Here is a 15,643-nt window from a genome sequence, read left to right as displayed (position 1 = left end):
CACTTGCTTTAAAATAGTTCTGTGTTAAGAAATCAATTAAATGGACACAGAGTAGTACGGGTTCTTCTGCCACACTCCTTTTGACACCAGCATCTCATAGCACCAACCAGGATCAACCACTGCTTTATTGTCTGTCAACATGGTCAGAATGCACACCAGTATTTTGTCAGGAAAAGAGGTAAATTTGCCAGTTGAGTAATAGTTTAGGAAAAACTGAGCCATTCTGCCTTTGAAGGGTGTCAAGTGACATGTCACACACTGGTTTTGAGAGAACTATGTTAATCACTCTCTTGATGAATTGAAGTAACTCTGAAGTTCGTGACTGATGAATGTTCCAGAGTTAGAGGTGAGGGTTTCAGACCCAGCTGTGTGCGGTGACCTTCTGGATATGGCAGAAGGGAATGACTGAAAAAGGCAAGAGTTTGGGTTTTTTTCCTCTTCTTAAGTCTCTAGTCTAATGTGGGACATCAGGCAGTCATCATTTAAAACACTGCAGTCATGATTCAGTGCTGTTCTCTGTAGCTCAGAGGGTTTTTGTCAAAGACAGCAGGTCTCCAGGACTATTTCTTTACATTGTTTTGAGTGTAGGCTGCATGGTTCTGCAGGAGTATTAGAGCTTTCAAGTAAAGCATCAGGTTTTTGAGCTTTCATGTTCGTAAATTTTGTTGTGTTAGAGAAGTCCATTATGTGAATATTGGGTCCTCACTCGGGAAGCAGAGTAGTGAGAACTGATCCTAGTCCTGGAGGTGGCTCTTGGAGAAGAACAGACTAAAACAAGCTCCTCTTTCTCCAAAGCCCTTGAAGTATCTTACCTTGTGAGAAAGAACAGATCTTGTCCATATGAGTTTCCAGATGACTGATCTTAAAAAGCAAAACAAATGTAGAAGATGCCACTATTCCAGCACCTTTTGCCACATCTCTTTCCTCTGATTTATCATTTTTAGTTGGAAGTAGAGGGGTGAAATTATTATCTTATGAAATCTCTTATTTTCAATTGCAAAAGAATATGAATATATGCTTGTTACATTTTCAAAGCATTTGAAAATACTATTTCCTAGTAGATAGTGCTTTTGGAGTATAACTTAAATAACAGATTTTTTTTTTTTATGTCAAAACTGACTATCTGTTTGAATGGTTAATAATATAAAAAATGCATTAAAGAACAAATTGTGAATTTGTACTTCTACCTCTACTGTGTTGCAGAAATCTGTTGTAATTTATAGGGAGTAATTATGAAGTATGTATTGAAACATCATGGCATTGAGATCTTTGAGAATTAAATACCTAGTTGTTACAAGGAACGAAGCAGCTTAGATTTGGGTTGTAATTGGGTATTGGATTGCATGGCGGTGAAGCACTTAATCCTTTTAAGACTGATGGTTACTTAATTCAAAGAGTTAATGAAAATACTTTTTTCAGCAAATTATTATTTAGGCAAGATCACTGAGAGACTAACTTCTACTTCAATCTTTATCTGTTTCCGTATTGCAACCTTGTTTTATATGGCTTTTAAACATAAATCTGTTAACTGGAGAGCTCTTCATTGATTCACACAGCCGGTGGTGGATTTTGCAGCTCTGTGTACAGAGCGTACTTCAGTCTAGCTTTCAACTCTGGCCCTATTCACTTGTTCACGGTGAATTAAAGCACATGTTAGATTTTCCAGAAGGAAGGGAGTTTTGTTGGAAAGAGAGTCAAGAAATTACCAGGTGAGAAAGAGGAGGGGTAAAGGCTAGATTTCCACGTAGCTTCTCGCATCTCACCTTGTTCTTCCTTCTCCTGTTTCTCAACCATGTATTCTTTGTCCCCCTGCTAAATAATAAAGAGTACTTTTCAGAAAAACAGTACTCTGGAATCAAGAGTGGAGTAGGGTTTTTTTTATCTGTTTGTTTTTGTAAGCCTTAAATCACAGCAATTTTTCCAAATGATGAGTGAGCCACTGAAGATAATTTACAGAACCATCCTGAAAACATAAGTAAACAAGGTTTCTTTCTCATCTGGAGACCACTATGAAGTTCTAGACCTCTGTGGCTACAGGATAGTGTGCCTGTCTTGAAAGCATGAGCAACAGACTGCTTATGTTATCTGTGTCTGCCTGCCAAGGACCTGTAATCTGTTTACTGTTCCCCTTTGGATCTGCTTAGGCACCGCTCTTCTGGTACTAACATCAGACCTTGATGCCTTGCGCTCTGCTCTGTAATATGTTTAATGTAAAAAGAAACTAAACTGTGGTGTTTGCCTTCCTGCCTCCCACAGCTGAGTTATCTTTTTTACTAAGTTTTCAGGAGAAATGCAGTTATATGCTGATCCTTGATACAAGTGTGTGTAAAAGCTAAGAAATCATACGTGAGAGGCAGCTGGTGTTCATTTCATTCCTGAAGTTAGTTTCTGTATGTTTATTTTGAATTATTCACTTGAGAAATAAAAGTTAGGGGTTGTTGCCTTCAAAAGTGTTTAGTTTTGGCCTAGTGGTCCATGAAATTCTCTCTGCCAATAGACTGTCACCATCTCGGAATATCTGTTTAATTTACAGAAAACAGTACTGGTCACTAACGTGACTGTTCAAGGCACATCGCAATAAAGCTTCTGCCTTATTTATATGGAGGGAGCCTATCCTTAAGCTTTCCTGGTCCTTTTGTCTCATTGTGAAGGCCCATGAGCATTTCATCCAGGAATTCCTTTTTTCCCTTCATTATTTGGAAGCCAAAACTGGTAGCTATATCCCTGCTTGTAGGACAAGCAGTAGACTGGTTTTGCCTCTGAAGGTAATTGGTAAAGACATTCAGCAGGCCCTTTAAAATTTGAAAGAGCACATTGTATCTTTCAAAATTTCCAGAGTAAATGTTACTGAGCCTCCCATTTTTTTCTTGTTTTACTTTAGTCAGTACATCTCAAATGGCTTCATTTAGACTTGCTAATCATGTATGGGAATATGAGTGCTGGGTGTCTGGAATAGATTGCTGTGCAGCACACATGCTACAAACATTCACAGATTTTACTGGAGGCATTAAGAATTAATTTTTAAAATTATGCCTCTCATTACCAACAGATTGAGTCTCTTTTTTGAGAAGAGAGTATGACATCAGAGGAGAATGTGACACCATACTAGATGTCCTGTGGTTCCACATTATATTGCAGAAGTGTCCAGTCCACTTCTTTGCGGTTTTTTTAACTCTCATGCTTCCTGGTCCTTTTGCTGAAGATGCAGTAACTGCCAATGGGGCACAAGTGTTTTGTTGGTGCACACAAGAGCCTCCTGAAAGGACTGCAAGTAATGCATTTTCAATTTTTTTGTCTTTTTCTGTATTAGTGGCTTTGACAATTAGTGACAGCACAATTGGATAAGCTGCTAAAAATTTCTTGCCCAAACGAAATAGCAAACTCTTTATTCCTGTTCATGTACAGAGCAGATTGCCTGGGTTAGTTTTAGATATTTTTACTTCATGTAAGAAAGAGCTCACTCAACTTTTAGAGAAGAGTTTTGTCAGCTGAGAAGTGTAGCTCAGCATGCATTTGAAGAGGAACTTACTGGAACACTTAGGCGAGGGCCAGCTTTTGTTTTCAGAAGTTGAAAGTCTCGTTTGTCTGGTCAAGTGGTACCTTTTCATTATTCTGGTCAGTAACAGTCTCACTTGTCTTCTAATATTTTTTTTTTAATTCTTGTTTTCTCTTCTGTTTTTGAAAACAAAATACTGTAACTTACCTGGCTTTTCCTATACTTTTATGCAGACACTTTCCATTCATAGTGTTTCCTTTCTTTTATTGTACTCTAAGGGTAGTATTGAGTACAAGTCAAAGAAAACAGATTTCTGTGGCTGAGTTAGTCTAGAAAGAGTTAATTTATGGTAGATTATTCCAACACATGAACTCTAGCTTTCTTACTACTGTTTATATCGTCTTGTCCTCTCTAGTAGACAACTTCAAGATAGTACTGCTGATTAGAGTATTTTCTTGTCTTTTGACATTGTTGTTACGCTCTAATATAATGGAGGATGATCCATTTTAAGAAATGATGGAGGAATCTGCATGAGATTGCACAGAAGGTGCAAATTCTCCTGTTCCACAAGTCTGGGGCATGGGGATGATTCTCCCCATCACTCCATCTTCCCAATATGTGGTGCTCAGTTAAACTGGTTGATAAATTTTCCACATAGCTATTGCCATTCTATGGCACTTCCAGTATGCAGTGAGTGCTAGGGGTTACCTTTCATTTAACTTAAACTCAAGGAGGCTGTTAGGCTTGAATTTTTCTCCCCAGCCTGCACTTACCAAAAGCTGGTATTTAAACAACCATCTATTTTCTAGAAAATAAACTAAAGTGATAAAAGTTCCATTTTGCATCTGCAGTGGAGCTCTGCCATCTTGGCCAAGCAAAATAACCAGATATTTAAGGCAGAATGTGATTCATTGATATTCTCCTTTCTGTCCCCTGAGGACGTGATCTTGTAGGTGTGCTTACACATATAGAAAGTTTGTCATAAAGCACAGGAACTGCACATCTTTTCATTCCAGTAACGATGTTGGTATCCTGTGCTGACAGTCTGACAATAAGAATAGAGGACCCAAGTCCTCTGTTTTTTCCATCTGCTGAAGTAATGGTTTAAAAAAAATCCCTAATTTTGAATTTCCACGTTGATTTCTGCAGCATGTGCAATGAAATGGCAGGTTTCCATCTTATTTTCAATTCCCTTCTTATTCTAAAATACTGGTGACTGTTTTATGGGCTGGAAGGGGTAACGCTCAGACTGAGGACTATTTCAAGATGGCTGCTTGCCCACTCCTCTGCCAAAAATAGTGAAATCACTATTACCTCCTTCAGTGCAGGGATGATGAAAGCCAGATTAACTTCCTTAAAAATCCTGCTTCATGTTTTTAGAGCAGTGATACCTTTCCTTTCATCTCTGTGGAGTGCCTGCACTTGAGACATTTAACATGAGGTGGTAGGCATTTGTTTTGGTTTTATTTTTACTTTTTCAAGAAAGGTTTTGTCTCCAGAGTATTTAAATCTTACTTTTTTTTCTCTACAGAAAATATTTTTCTTATTTTCTTGGCTAAGTGAAAGATTAATTTGACACTTTTATCTTACCTTTAATATTACATTTATTTAATTGCATCTATCTCAAATAGAAATTATTGGTCCTTTCATCTTATTAAATGCCATAGTAAAGAGCTGTATTAACCATGAAGTTGTTTTCATCCCCTGACAAAAAAACTTCGTTCTCATGCAGTCTCTAAATGCCTTTATACATGTCTTTCTCCAAATCTTTTTTAATATCTTTCTTTTATCTATGCCTGTCTTTATATTGTTTTGTATTTATTGGATAACACAGAACAATTCTGTAGCTTTATATTGAAGTTTCCTTACACTTGTTTTCTAGATCTGGATACAAGCGTGATTTATGCTTTAATTCTGTTTCTTCATATTTTATTTATTTTAATAAACTAATGTTGGGTAAATCCTGCAGTCTTTCAGAGAAGAGGTTCTTAAAAGTTGTGGTGGGGTTGGATCTGGTGGCAGTGGGAACTTCCTCTGCAGTCAGTACTCTGCTCATGGACTTTCTATACCGGTGCCTACAAACAAACAAAACCAATGAATATAGAATTTTGCATTTTTAGTTTTCATTGGTTGTTCCTACTTGATGATGTATTTCCCACTGCCCCCCGTGTTAGATAACTGTGTAGTCTCCAAGGAGCATCCCTTCATTATCTGACCACCTTCCCAAGATTATTTGGAGCACTGTTTAATGGCAGAGTAATTTCTCTAATGATTCTGTTATCAGAGACTATAGTGTGGCATGACAATAGTAGTATCTCTCCAACACTGGGGACCACGCATGGTTTCAGTAGTCTCTTATGCTTTAAAAACTCAGTTTGTTTTTTCTGTCTTTTATATTGTTTGGATTTCTTTTTTGTGTCTTTTCAAAATTCAGGAAATTGTGTCTGTTTACTCAACTGTACACACCAGCCTAATGAAAGAATGCCTTATGCTTTTTCTGGCAAAGGTTTTATCTGGATTCATGTATACATTTGTGACAAATTTTTAAGTGTTGTTCAACTTTACTTGTAAATTACTCAACTTCACCAAAATAAAATATTTTTTTAAAAAACTAGAAGTAGTTAAGAGTCGTGGTCTCCCTTGAGCCACATCACTACACTAAGTCCAGATAACTGACCTTGAGCAAGGCATTTTGCTTCTATAATTAAAATACATTATTTTCCTTTCATATTGCAGTTAAACTGGTTTTTCCCAAGTTTCCTAGAAGATGTTTACATGAATAGTAAAGCCAAGACAAACAAAGGTTTTTACCCATTACTTTGCCACCAATAGTGGACAATAACAGATTGGAGAATATAGGAGTGGGGCTGACATACGGATGCTGCCCTGGTATTGCTGGTATATGGCCAGCCGTGATGTCATCTCATTTATTAGCCCTTGATGGCCTGTTCTTATATGAATTTACCCAATTACCTTTGAACATGTAACAATATTTACTGTCCTGGCATTTAATGCTAAGCTTTTCCAAAGCTTAACAGTGATATGTTTCGTAGTGTCAGTTGTTTTATAGGTGGCAATATTTCTTCCAATGGTGCACCTAGTCCTTTGAATGTATTGATCAGTCCAATTCTATTCACTTTTTTTACCGCTCATAATCTAAAAAAAAAAAAAAACCAAAAAACTTTATCATACACTTCATTAGTCATTAAGGCTGCAAAGTCTTAGTTTATTTCATTTTAGATAGTACAGCAGCTTATTTCATACCTTGGGTTGTTTAGTCACCTTTCATCCCTTTTCCACTTCTGTTCTGTCTCTTTGAGAAAGGGGAAAAATGCACAAGTTGTTGAAGTGGTACTAACGATTGAATGCAGTCTTGTTAAGTGATTTCTAATTTCTCTTCACCTTTTCTAACATTTGATCTGATTTTTTTTTTTTTGACTGCTAATGGGCTCAGTGCTGACATCAGAAGAGCAAAATTTTAAGGCTATATCTGAACAATAACATTCATCAGCTTGGAGCCTGACACTGTACATGTTGAATTCAGAGGCCCACCCTTCTTGCATTGTTTTACTGCTTTGACACAGGATTTGTAACTCATGACCTGTAAGGGGGCTTAATCCCTCCTCCTCCTGCTTCATTGTGCGTGGGGACTAGTCTTTTCTGAGACTCAAAATGGTACTGTGAAAATGCTTGTGTTATTCCTATAAAGAAAAGTGAAGAAAAAGTCAAGCTAATTAAATTATTACAAGATGACAATGTTTAGAAAGCATTTGTTTTTCTTTTACCCGAAGGCTAATGTTTTCTTAAAAAGATCTGATTTTGAAATACTCTGTAGGCAGTCTTTTTTTCCTATCAATCCGGAGCAGAACACAGGGTGTTAATTAGGCCTATTATAAAAGAGGCTTGCCCTGGGTTGATTCTGAAACAGAAAATCAAGAGGCAGTAGAGCATGACGTATTTGGAACTGACACTATTGCCTGCAGCGTGGACTGCATTCATAGATCATATGTTTGCAGAGATGCAGTAAAGGGGGACTGAGGAACGGCTCCGGATTTAAAATATTTAGAAAATGGTTGTGTGGCCCTATTGGGAAGACAGTATCTCTCACTCATGCTTGGCAGTATCTGTGGCCACAAGACTGTGTCTGAAGGTTTTAATTAAAAATACAAAATGAGTGTTTCCTTTGTGTGGCTTTTTTGAATAGCGGCGTTTGTAGCTACTGAGAGTCTTTAATATGGTAATGAGATCCTGAAGTCTTTAATTTAATCATGGCTATGGGGTTTAGGTTTGTGAATAACATACTGAGGCATCAAAAATATGTCCACAGTAATTACTAAGCATGTTTTAGAAATGGTGTAAAATTGACAGGACTTTAAGTTTTATTTTTAAATTATTTGGAGGGAGAAAAAATTAAAAGAAAAATGTAGTGCCAGGTGTGTATGGTACTCCAGTGGTGAGCTTAATGTTGGACTTGAACTATTTTGTAAGTAGCATGGTAATGAGAATGGTGTCATCAATTTAAGACAACGTCCATTAAACTTTATTACTATAAAAGAAAAAATAGGTGTCTTTGAAAACAAAGGTATTTTCTTGGGGTTTTTGCAGGGGTGGTTTGGATACACTGTAGTACAAATTTTGAGCATCCGTGCATGATGTGAATAGAACAGTTTATACTATAGCTGCTCCACAGAACTGTCAGTGATTTTCTTTCACGTTACTTAAAACAGAGGCAGGATTAGATGGCTATTTTTGGATGAATATTTAATAAAATACAACCAGTCATCTTTCCAGGAAGATATAAATTCTCATTGAAATAAGAGAAAAATAGACCCAAAACAAAATAAGAGGTGAGACTTGAAGGAGTCTCTTGGGTCACTGGAAACTCTACCTCATGCAAGGAGGAGGCCTCTTGGAATGGTAGATGAGAGCATAATTATAAAATTAGAATTCAGCTTCATCTTTGATTATACAGGTTAATCTGTTAATTTCAAGTTTTGATCTGTTTTTTCCCCCTCTTCTAATCTGTTAAATGTAAGCCATACTTGTAGCCATTTGCAAGAATTTCTTGGTTTTAGATATGCATTCCCTGCAGAATGCCTTTTTCTTTTCAGTTATTTCCTTTTAATTGTCTATTCATGACCATCCCTCTTATGTTTGCAGTGGCAGATCTCTTTGAGAAAACAAATGAAATGTCTGTAGTTTGGAAAGAGTTTTCAGTGTTGCCTTCTGCTGTGGCTGCCAGGACACCCTTCTTTCTTTCAACAAAGGTAGAAAGTTAGTCATGCATTGGTCAGAAGTAAAAAAGAAATTGCACGTAAGAAAAAATAGTTTGAAAAAGTCATGCTTTTGTGAGCCTCTAAAATAACTGAAATTGAAGAAGTTCTGGAATGAAGTGAGTCTAGTAAATGAGAAATAATGTACAAGAGATAGATTGAAAGCATCTATATGCAGCTTTTCTACCATCCCAGCAGCAGGGATGGTATGCATGGTTTTGTCCTCAAGTGTCTCTTGGTTTATTTTACATCAAGTTTGTAAGCTGGTTGGAGTAGGAGTTTCTAGGTTGGTCACATTGAGAAACACCGTGGGAAGGCCTTCACATTAGATAAACTTTTCATCTTTTTCTTACGAATTATTCTTCTCTATTTGTTTCTTTAATCTGCTGTAAAGTCTGAAGATTTTTTTTGATATAATGGATATGGTACATGAATAATTGCCTTTATTTTAAAATAAATGTGCATATTCCTTGCGATACATTTTAAATATCCTTTGCAATGGAAATACGTTTTATAATCTTATTCATAGCCAGTAAAGTTGTACTGAGGATGTTAAATGAATTGAAAAAAAAAATTTATTGCTCTTCAGTACTATCTATTTAATGGGCCATTAGGTCTGGCTATTCTTTGTTTGAACATTGTATAATATTAAAAGAAAGCAAAGGAGTATTAGGCTCAGTTGGGCCATTATAGTGCTACAGATAGATACGCAATTTAAGGTGATACCTTGATCCTATGAAACTACCTGCCCTCATATGCTTTTTCATTATATTAAGATTGTAATTGCATATGGGTAGCCTTAGATCTCTGTAAGAAATAGATCTATATTGGTGATAAATAGATGTGTGGAAAGCAATTGAAATGTTTTTAAATCACACAGCCAATCTTTGAATGGTAATCAGTTGTTTCCCAGAAATAAGTAGGCTGTGTCTAGAAGTTTTCAAAACTCTGATCAGCACCTTAATATCTTGTGACCTTTAGGCATTTGTAAAAGACTGCAGTTTTCAAAAGACAGGATGCTCAGCAGTTTCTGAAAGTCAAGACCTCTTACAATAACTTCAGTCAGACTCTTCTTCCCTCCACCACCACCCCAAATCAGAACTGCATGTTATTAGCGCATAAGGGAGATCTGGTTTTATGAAATGTCTATTTTTTTTATCTATTTAGCCTTCAGCATCTTTCTAAATCGCAAAGAGTGTCAAGAGACTAACTGAATTGTAGTGATTCCAGTAAAACTTGACCTTTATTACCCTAAGGAATGGGAGGGAGGGATGAGACTTTATCCCACTAAACTATGTTTTCCAAATGTTTTCCATCCCTACCTATCTCAGTAAATGGCAGTGGCCTCGCTGGAGACTTCTGCTTTTCATAAATGCAGCAGAATAAATTTAGACCCAAGACACATTTTTGACATGAATTGTGAGTATATACACATGCTGCCTATTGTCTGGAAAGGCTATGGTGAACTTCCTTGCTAATTAACAAGGACAACAAGACATCAGTCTCTCTTTTGGATTGCGTCCACTCATCCTTCTAGAACTCATCATTCCTACAATTTATAAAACAAAGGTGGTAATAAAGATGCACTGGGATTCCAACCTCCAAGAGCGCTTCTGTCATTGCCCTGCCACCCACCCTGTGGTGGTGTTGCTCTGCTGCTCTCTGTCACCTCCTGGCCCTGCTCCCCTGCCCTGGGCTGTCACAGCTGCCTCCTGGCCACCAGTGAGGGAGGGACTGTTCTACAGGTCTCCTGAAGTGGGCTGCTTATGCTCCAGGTCCAGGAGCAGTTTTTAGCTTGTGCTGTGCTTCATGTTCCACTGTTTGAACTGGTTGACTGCTGGTATAGCCAAAAGGTAAGACCTTGATGTGTATTTGGTGGCTGCAAGGTGAGAAGCACATAGCAAGCTGGCAGGGGAAGCAGACTGGGTCAGGTGGTGCAAAAACCACACTCCAGGGCACTGGTTTTGGAGCCTTCTCTGAGATAACACTTGTCACCAGGCAGCCCTGTCCTGCTGGCCCTGTTTAAGGCAGACAAGGAAGCAGGATAAAAACTTGAGTACAAATCGCTACTCTAAGTTTATTAATAAAATAATTTAATCTTTCCCTCTCTTTTGATGTGAGTATGTAGTATATAGTATTCATTTGAAGAAATGCTCAGGAATCCTAGCAAAAGCCCAGACGGGCTCTCTTGGGCAGCAGTTCTGTTTGAGAGTCAACAAGGGGGAGTGTCTGAACTGGTCCCTGCTACTGCAGGTTGGACCTTCCTCAGCAATTCACTGCCCTGCGGAATCAGGGAGCACTAAGAGCACAAAAATGGACAGATGTGAAAGATCCTAAAGTTTGTGTGTGCCTAACAGCTGGGATGGTCCAGGTGTACTCAGTGTGGGAGTCTGAGAGCACCAAATGGAGTTGTTTGGAAAAGGTATTTGTCATTATTAATAATGTTTTTGACAACGTTTTTGACTTTGGGATAACAGAGAATCCTGGATAATATATCCATCTGTCATTTTTACAAAGCCAAGAATCTTAATCTCCTGTTTTCATTTTCTTAGGAATGCTGTATATTTGCAGTTTGGTGTGCTTATGTGCATGTCCATATAAATCAAATGTTGTTAGTGCCACCTTATACAACTGAAGTACCCATATAAAAAAGATCTGACATATTTAAGATGTGCTAATGCTTTTTAAATTATAGCTGTGCTATAAGCAGAAGTATTTGTTTCTATTTTGTGATGTGTTGGATTTTCTTTCCTATACAAGAAGCTACCTTATTTAATTCGAGTAGAATGTTATGCTACACCTGTGTTGCCTGATTTGGTCAGGTAGAAAAAGGCTGAGTATGTTCCCAAGGAAAAGCATACTTTGAAGAAAGCAGTGGATTACTTTTAACACTTGTTCTTCATTGAAGTTTATATTTGCTTAAAATTCAAATTACTGGCATCTTAGTTGGTAAAATACCTGTGTGTGTGTAAGATACACTGGATGTTTCATTGCTTCCATTTGATGGAAATAGGATTTGTTAATTTGCAGATTTGTATTTTATCTTGTTCTTCATGTTTTTATTACCTTAATTCAGTTCCTATAAATGATTTTGTTACAGGATCTAAATGTTTTTGCAAAGCTGTATCATTTCTATTTCTGAAATACTCTCCTGAAATATATATAGATATAATGATATGTAAAGGGAAGAAATCTATTGTAAATCCCAACATAAGCTGCCAACACCAGAAGCAGTAAAGATGATGATGGAGTCTGAGTGGTACAGCCTGAACATTGAGGCTCTGATTTGAACACTGCTGGACTCACTAAGCCTCTGTCAGTCCGGAAGGGTGCTGTTAGGACATCTGTAGATGCAGCCAGCCACCCCAGGAGGAGATGGGCAGGTCAGCAAACAGTAGATCTGGGCCAGGGGGTTATTTTACAAAGGAGTGTCTAGTGGCTTAAACATGGTATCTTAAAAATTGAGTGTTACTCAATTTGGAACATCTAAGTACATGTAAATACAGAGATTAAAAAAAGACTCAAGTCTTCTAAATCTATTTCAGCAAGCAGAACTGTATCTGCAGAAAACATATACTGTAGTCAGTACAGCATTCTCTTTCAGTTGAAAGCAAAGTAGGCACAAGTAAGTGAACTGCCAAATAAAGGTATTAAACAGTAATTTGTCAATTTTGAGTTCTTTAGAGTGAATTTTTCTGATATTTACCCAGATATCCAGTCCTGATGAACATCTTTAGGATTTAGATTGGGAATGAGGGAAAATTCTGACATTTTGGACAGAAAGACGCTCTTGCATGCATTATAATCCTTAGTAAGTATAATAAAGGCCTTGTACAAAAATAGTGTATAAAGGTATCAAGATTAAGGTAAAAGTGAATGCTTTTCATTTGTTTCACATGGGAACAATTGCAAAGGAGTGCAAGTGAGTTGAATCTGCTAAAACCAGATATTCTCTCCTATCTTTCTGGAAAACATTCCCATTTTAAAGTTATGTCAGTTCAGTTTCCCTCCTGACAGTAATTTTGAATTTAACTATCCATTTAGCAAAGGAGAGGGCAAGCAAGCACTGAAGGATTTGAAATTATATATTCTGGCCTCATGAATATTTCATGGTTTAAATAAATAAATAAAAGCTTTCCAGAAATGAAATGCTGTGGTTATCTAAGAGGTCATATTTCTTCTTTGCTCACTATCTTCATAATAAACAGGTATTGATTAAATTGAGGAGCTGCTTGATCTTTAGCACTACAGGTGGGAGGTGGTTTCTGGCAAGAGCTACACTATGGGGTTTTATGGTCCCTGTTTCTCCCTTTCCTTTGCCCTGCTCTCCCCCCACACTCCTCCTTTCTTTTTTCTTTCTTATTTTTTAATTCACAAATCATCAGATCATTCATGTTTATTTTAAGGCCAATTTGCACATTGTGGGGATTCTTCTGTGGGCAATCAATTTTGACTAGAGAATGAGAATAAGGGATGCAGGTATATATATCTAGAGAGATATATGTATAAATATATATATAAATGTATATAGAATTATATACAAAACGTAAGAATCAACAGATAATTTAAACTGGTTTTCTTAATGCCAATGTTAAAATTCAAAAAAGTTGCTTTAAATATATGGAATATTTTGACACAGGAGTTTTTTAGAGCCATGATACTAGACCTGACAGACTAGTGCTTTGTTTCAGTAAAATTTCTTCCTGTTTAACACAACAGAACTTCACAAACGTAAGAGCTTGTGCCATTGCAATAGTTTCGAAATATGAATAGCAAGCTGTTCATCAAAGAACTCTTGGTAGAGATAACTCCAGCTTTAAATCTGGATGAACCTGCTTGTTGAATTTTGCTTGGCTATTTATACTGTCCCATCATGCTGTTTTTAGAGCTAAGGGTTTGGTGAAGGGAGACAAAAGTTTGTGCTATGCTTTAGCTTAGAGGGTGAGATGTGGTAAATGAAAGATTAGAGTTCTGAGCTTTATTCTGTCCTAATGTGAGTTGTCAGGGGCTTTTTGTTTGTTGGGGTTTTTTTGCTGGAAAAAGCATAAATTTATTTTATCATAAACTCAGTCATTTGTAAATACTGCAGTTGGGTTAAAAATAGCATGTCCTAGGGACAGAGGAAGCAGCTGTGTTAAAGTATCTGCGTTATAGCTACATTTTCAGGATTTCTATTAATGATACAAAGTCAGTTGAAATGACATCCATTACATATTTGTCCAAGCAAGTGGAAAAGAAAAATAAACAATGTGGTGGTAGAGAATCCATTAGAATTGTGTGTCTCTGCCTGTCTTTCCTAGTCAGAGGAGCTGATAGCTATATTCTACCCACAGTTACTTCTGTAATACATATACGTCACACTGAGCAACACTAAGACAGTGAGCTTTGCCTATCTGATGTATATTCTTAATCATCTTTACTGTTTTGTGGTTCATATATATGTAGAAAAAAATTGTATCTTCTTTAGAGCCTTTGCATACTCTGAAGAATGCGTACTGATTTTTAAAATGATACTTTCTCCATGAAAAGCAGCAAGCTAGGCTTCTTAGTAATAACTTATTTCATGACCATAAATATTCCTGCGGTAATGCAGACAAATTTTCCCAAAGGAGAAGATAACTATAAATAGCAGGTGATAAGAAAGTTTGTCTTTATTAATGCTTATGCTGTTAGAATTAGCAAAAGCTACCCTGCTGCACCGTAGGTTACAATTTTTCCTACATAGCTATTTGTTTGCGATTACTGTTGATATACAACTTGAGCCAGGACTGTATATTAAGCTACTAGAAATTAATTCTAGTATGTGGTAATCCTGTTCCCTTCCTTGTTAGCACTTTTGTCCTCTTGTGTCTTTTGCTAACCTTTGTTTTACAGGTATCTTATGCAGATTTCTCTGGACAAGTCCATTAAAATATAACTTAGAAATTGGTATTATAAAATACTGCATTTTATCATTAAATGTTGTTAATATTTTAATACTTGTTAAAATCTAGCTTTTCTATAAAACGTCTGTACTAAGAGTGGAAGGGCCTTCTTCAGTTGAGTAATTTTTGGAAACTGTTTTTCTCTCTTAGTTTTGGATATGGCCCGGCATGTTCCCCTTTACCGAGCCCTGCTGGAATTACTCCGTGCTATTGCGTCCTGCACATCGATGGTACCGTTACTGCTTCCTCTGTCAGGGGAAAACAGTGAAGAGGAGGAAGAACAGTTGGAGTCACAAGCTTCTGTTGGGACTTTGTTGGCTAAAATGAAGACCTGTGTAGATACCTATACCAACCGACTGAGGTAATCACTTCTATTGTCTCTAATCTTCATTTAAACTGTATTTTGCACTTATGTATTAGGAATAGAGAAGTGGAAAAACATTCAGTTCTGTATATTTATCTAAACAGGTACTTGAGAACGTACCATCTATTTGATCCAAATTTCTGTTTATATGCATATATTCTGTTTTACTGTATTATTTAGAAGGATTTATTTTTTTTAATGACACAAAGAAGCTGGTAGGTTTGCATATTCTTCTCTCTTCATCAGTAGATGGCCACTGATCAGAAAGAGGATTGCTTCTGAAGAATCCAGGGGCTTCAAATCTCTTGAATTTCTTTCCCTTTTCAGTGAGGTGAATCTTTTGTTTGCAGGACTGTACATTTCCTGCTGTCAGCTTGAAGGCAGGAGCATTCCTTGGGAGCTGTTGAAGAAGCCCATTTTGTAAAGAATGGGACTGGGGATGGCCAGACCAAATGGTAGTTTTTACAAGAAATGTCCCAGCTCTCTTCTGTATGCATTTGTGCTGCTTTACTCATTGAGTAAGGACCAGGTTCCTCAATGGACTCTCCATTGGAGGCTAACTGCTTAGGATAGAAGCCTTTGGAAG

The 15,643-nt window shown here is 37.1% G+C and overlaps 1 protein-coding gene across 2 annotated transcripts in view; it reads left to right on the top strand.

Moving 5' to 3' along the window:
* BIRC6 (baculoviral IAP repeat containing 6) overlaps positions 1-15,643 on the top strand; it is a 157,512-nt gene that overhangs the window by 122,183 nt on the left and 19,686 nt on the right. For both annotated transcript variants that reach the window (XM_014950697.1, XM_014950698.1), the window contains one exon: positions 14,844-15,054. In XM_014950697.1, coding sequence (XP_014806183.1) covers positions 14,844-15,054 — 211 coding nt within the window. The remainder of the gene's footprint in view (positions 1-14,843; positions 15,055-15,643) is intronic.

This window comes from Calidris pugnax, unplaced genomic scaffold, assembly GCF_001431845.1.
Source record: "Calidris pugnax isolate Ruff unplaced genomic scaffold, ASM143184v1 scaffold24, whole genome shotgun sequence".
In the NCBI taxonomy this organism is placed as follows: domain Eukaryota; kingdom Metazoa; phylum Chordata; class Aves; order Charadriiformes; family Scolopacidae; genus Calidris; species Calidris pugnax.
The sequence above is the reverse complement of the archived record's forward strand: the minus strand, read 5'-3'. Positions and strand labels throughout refer to the sequence as shown.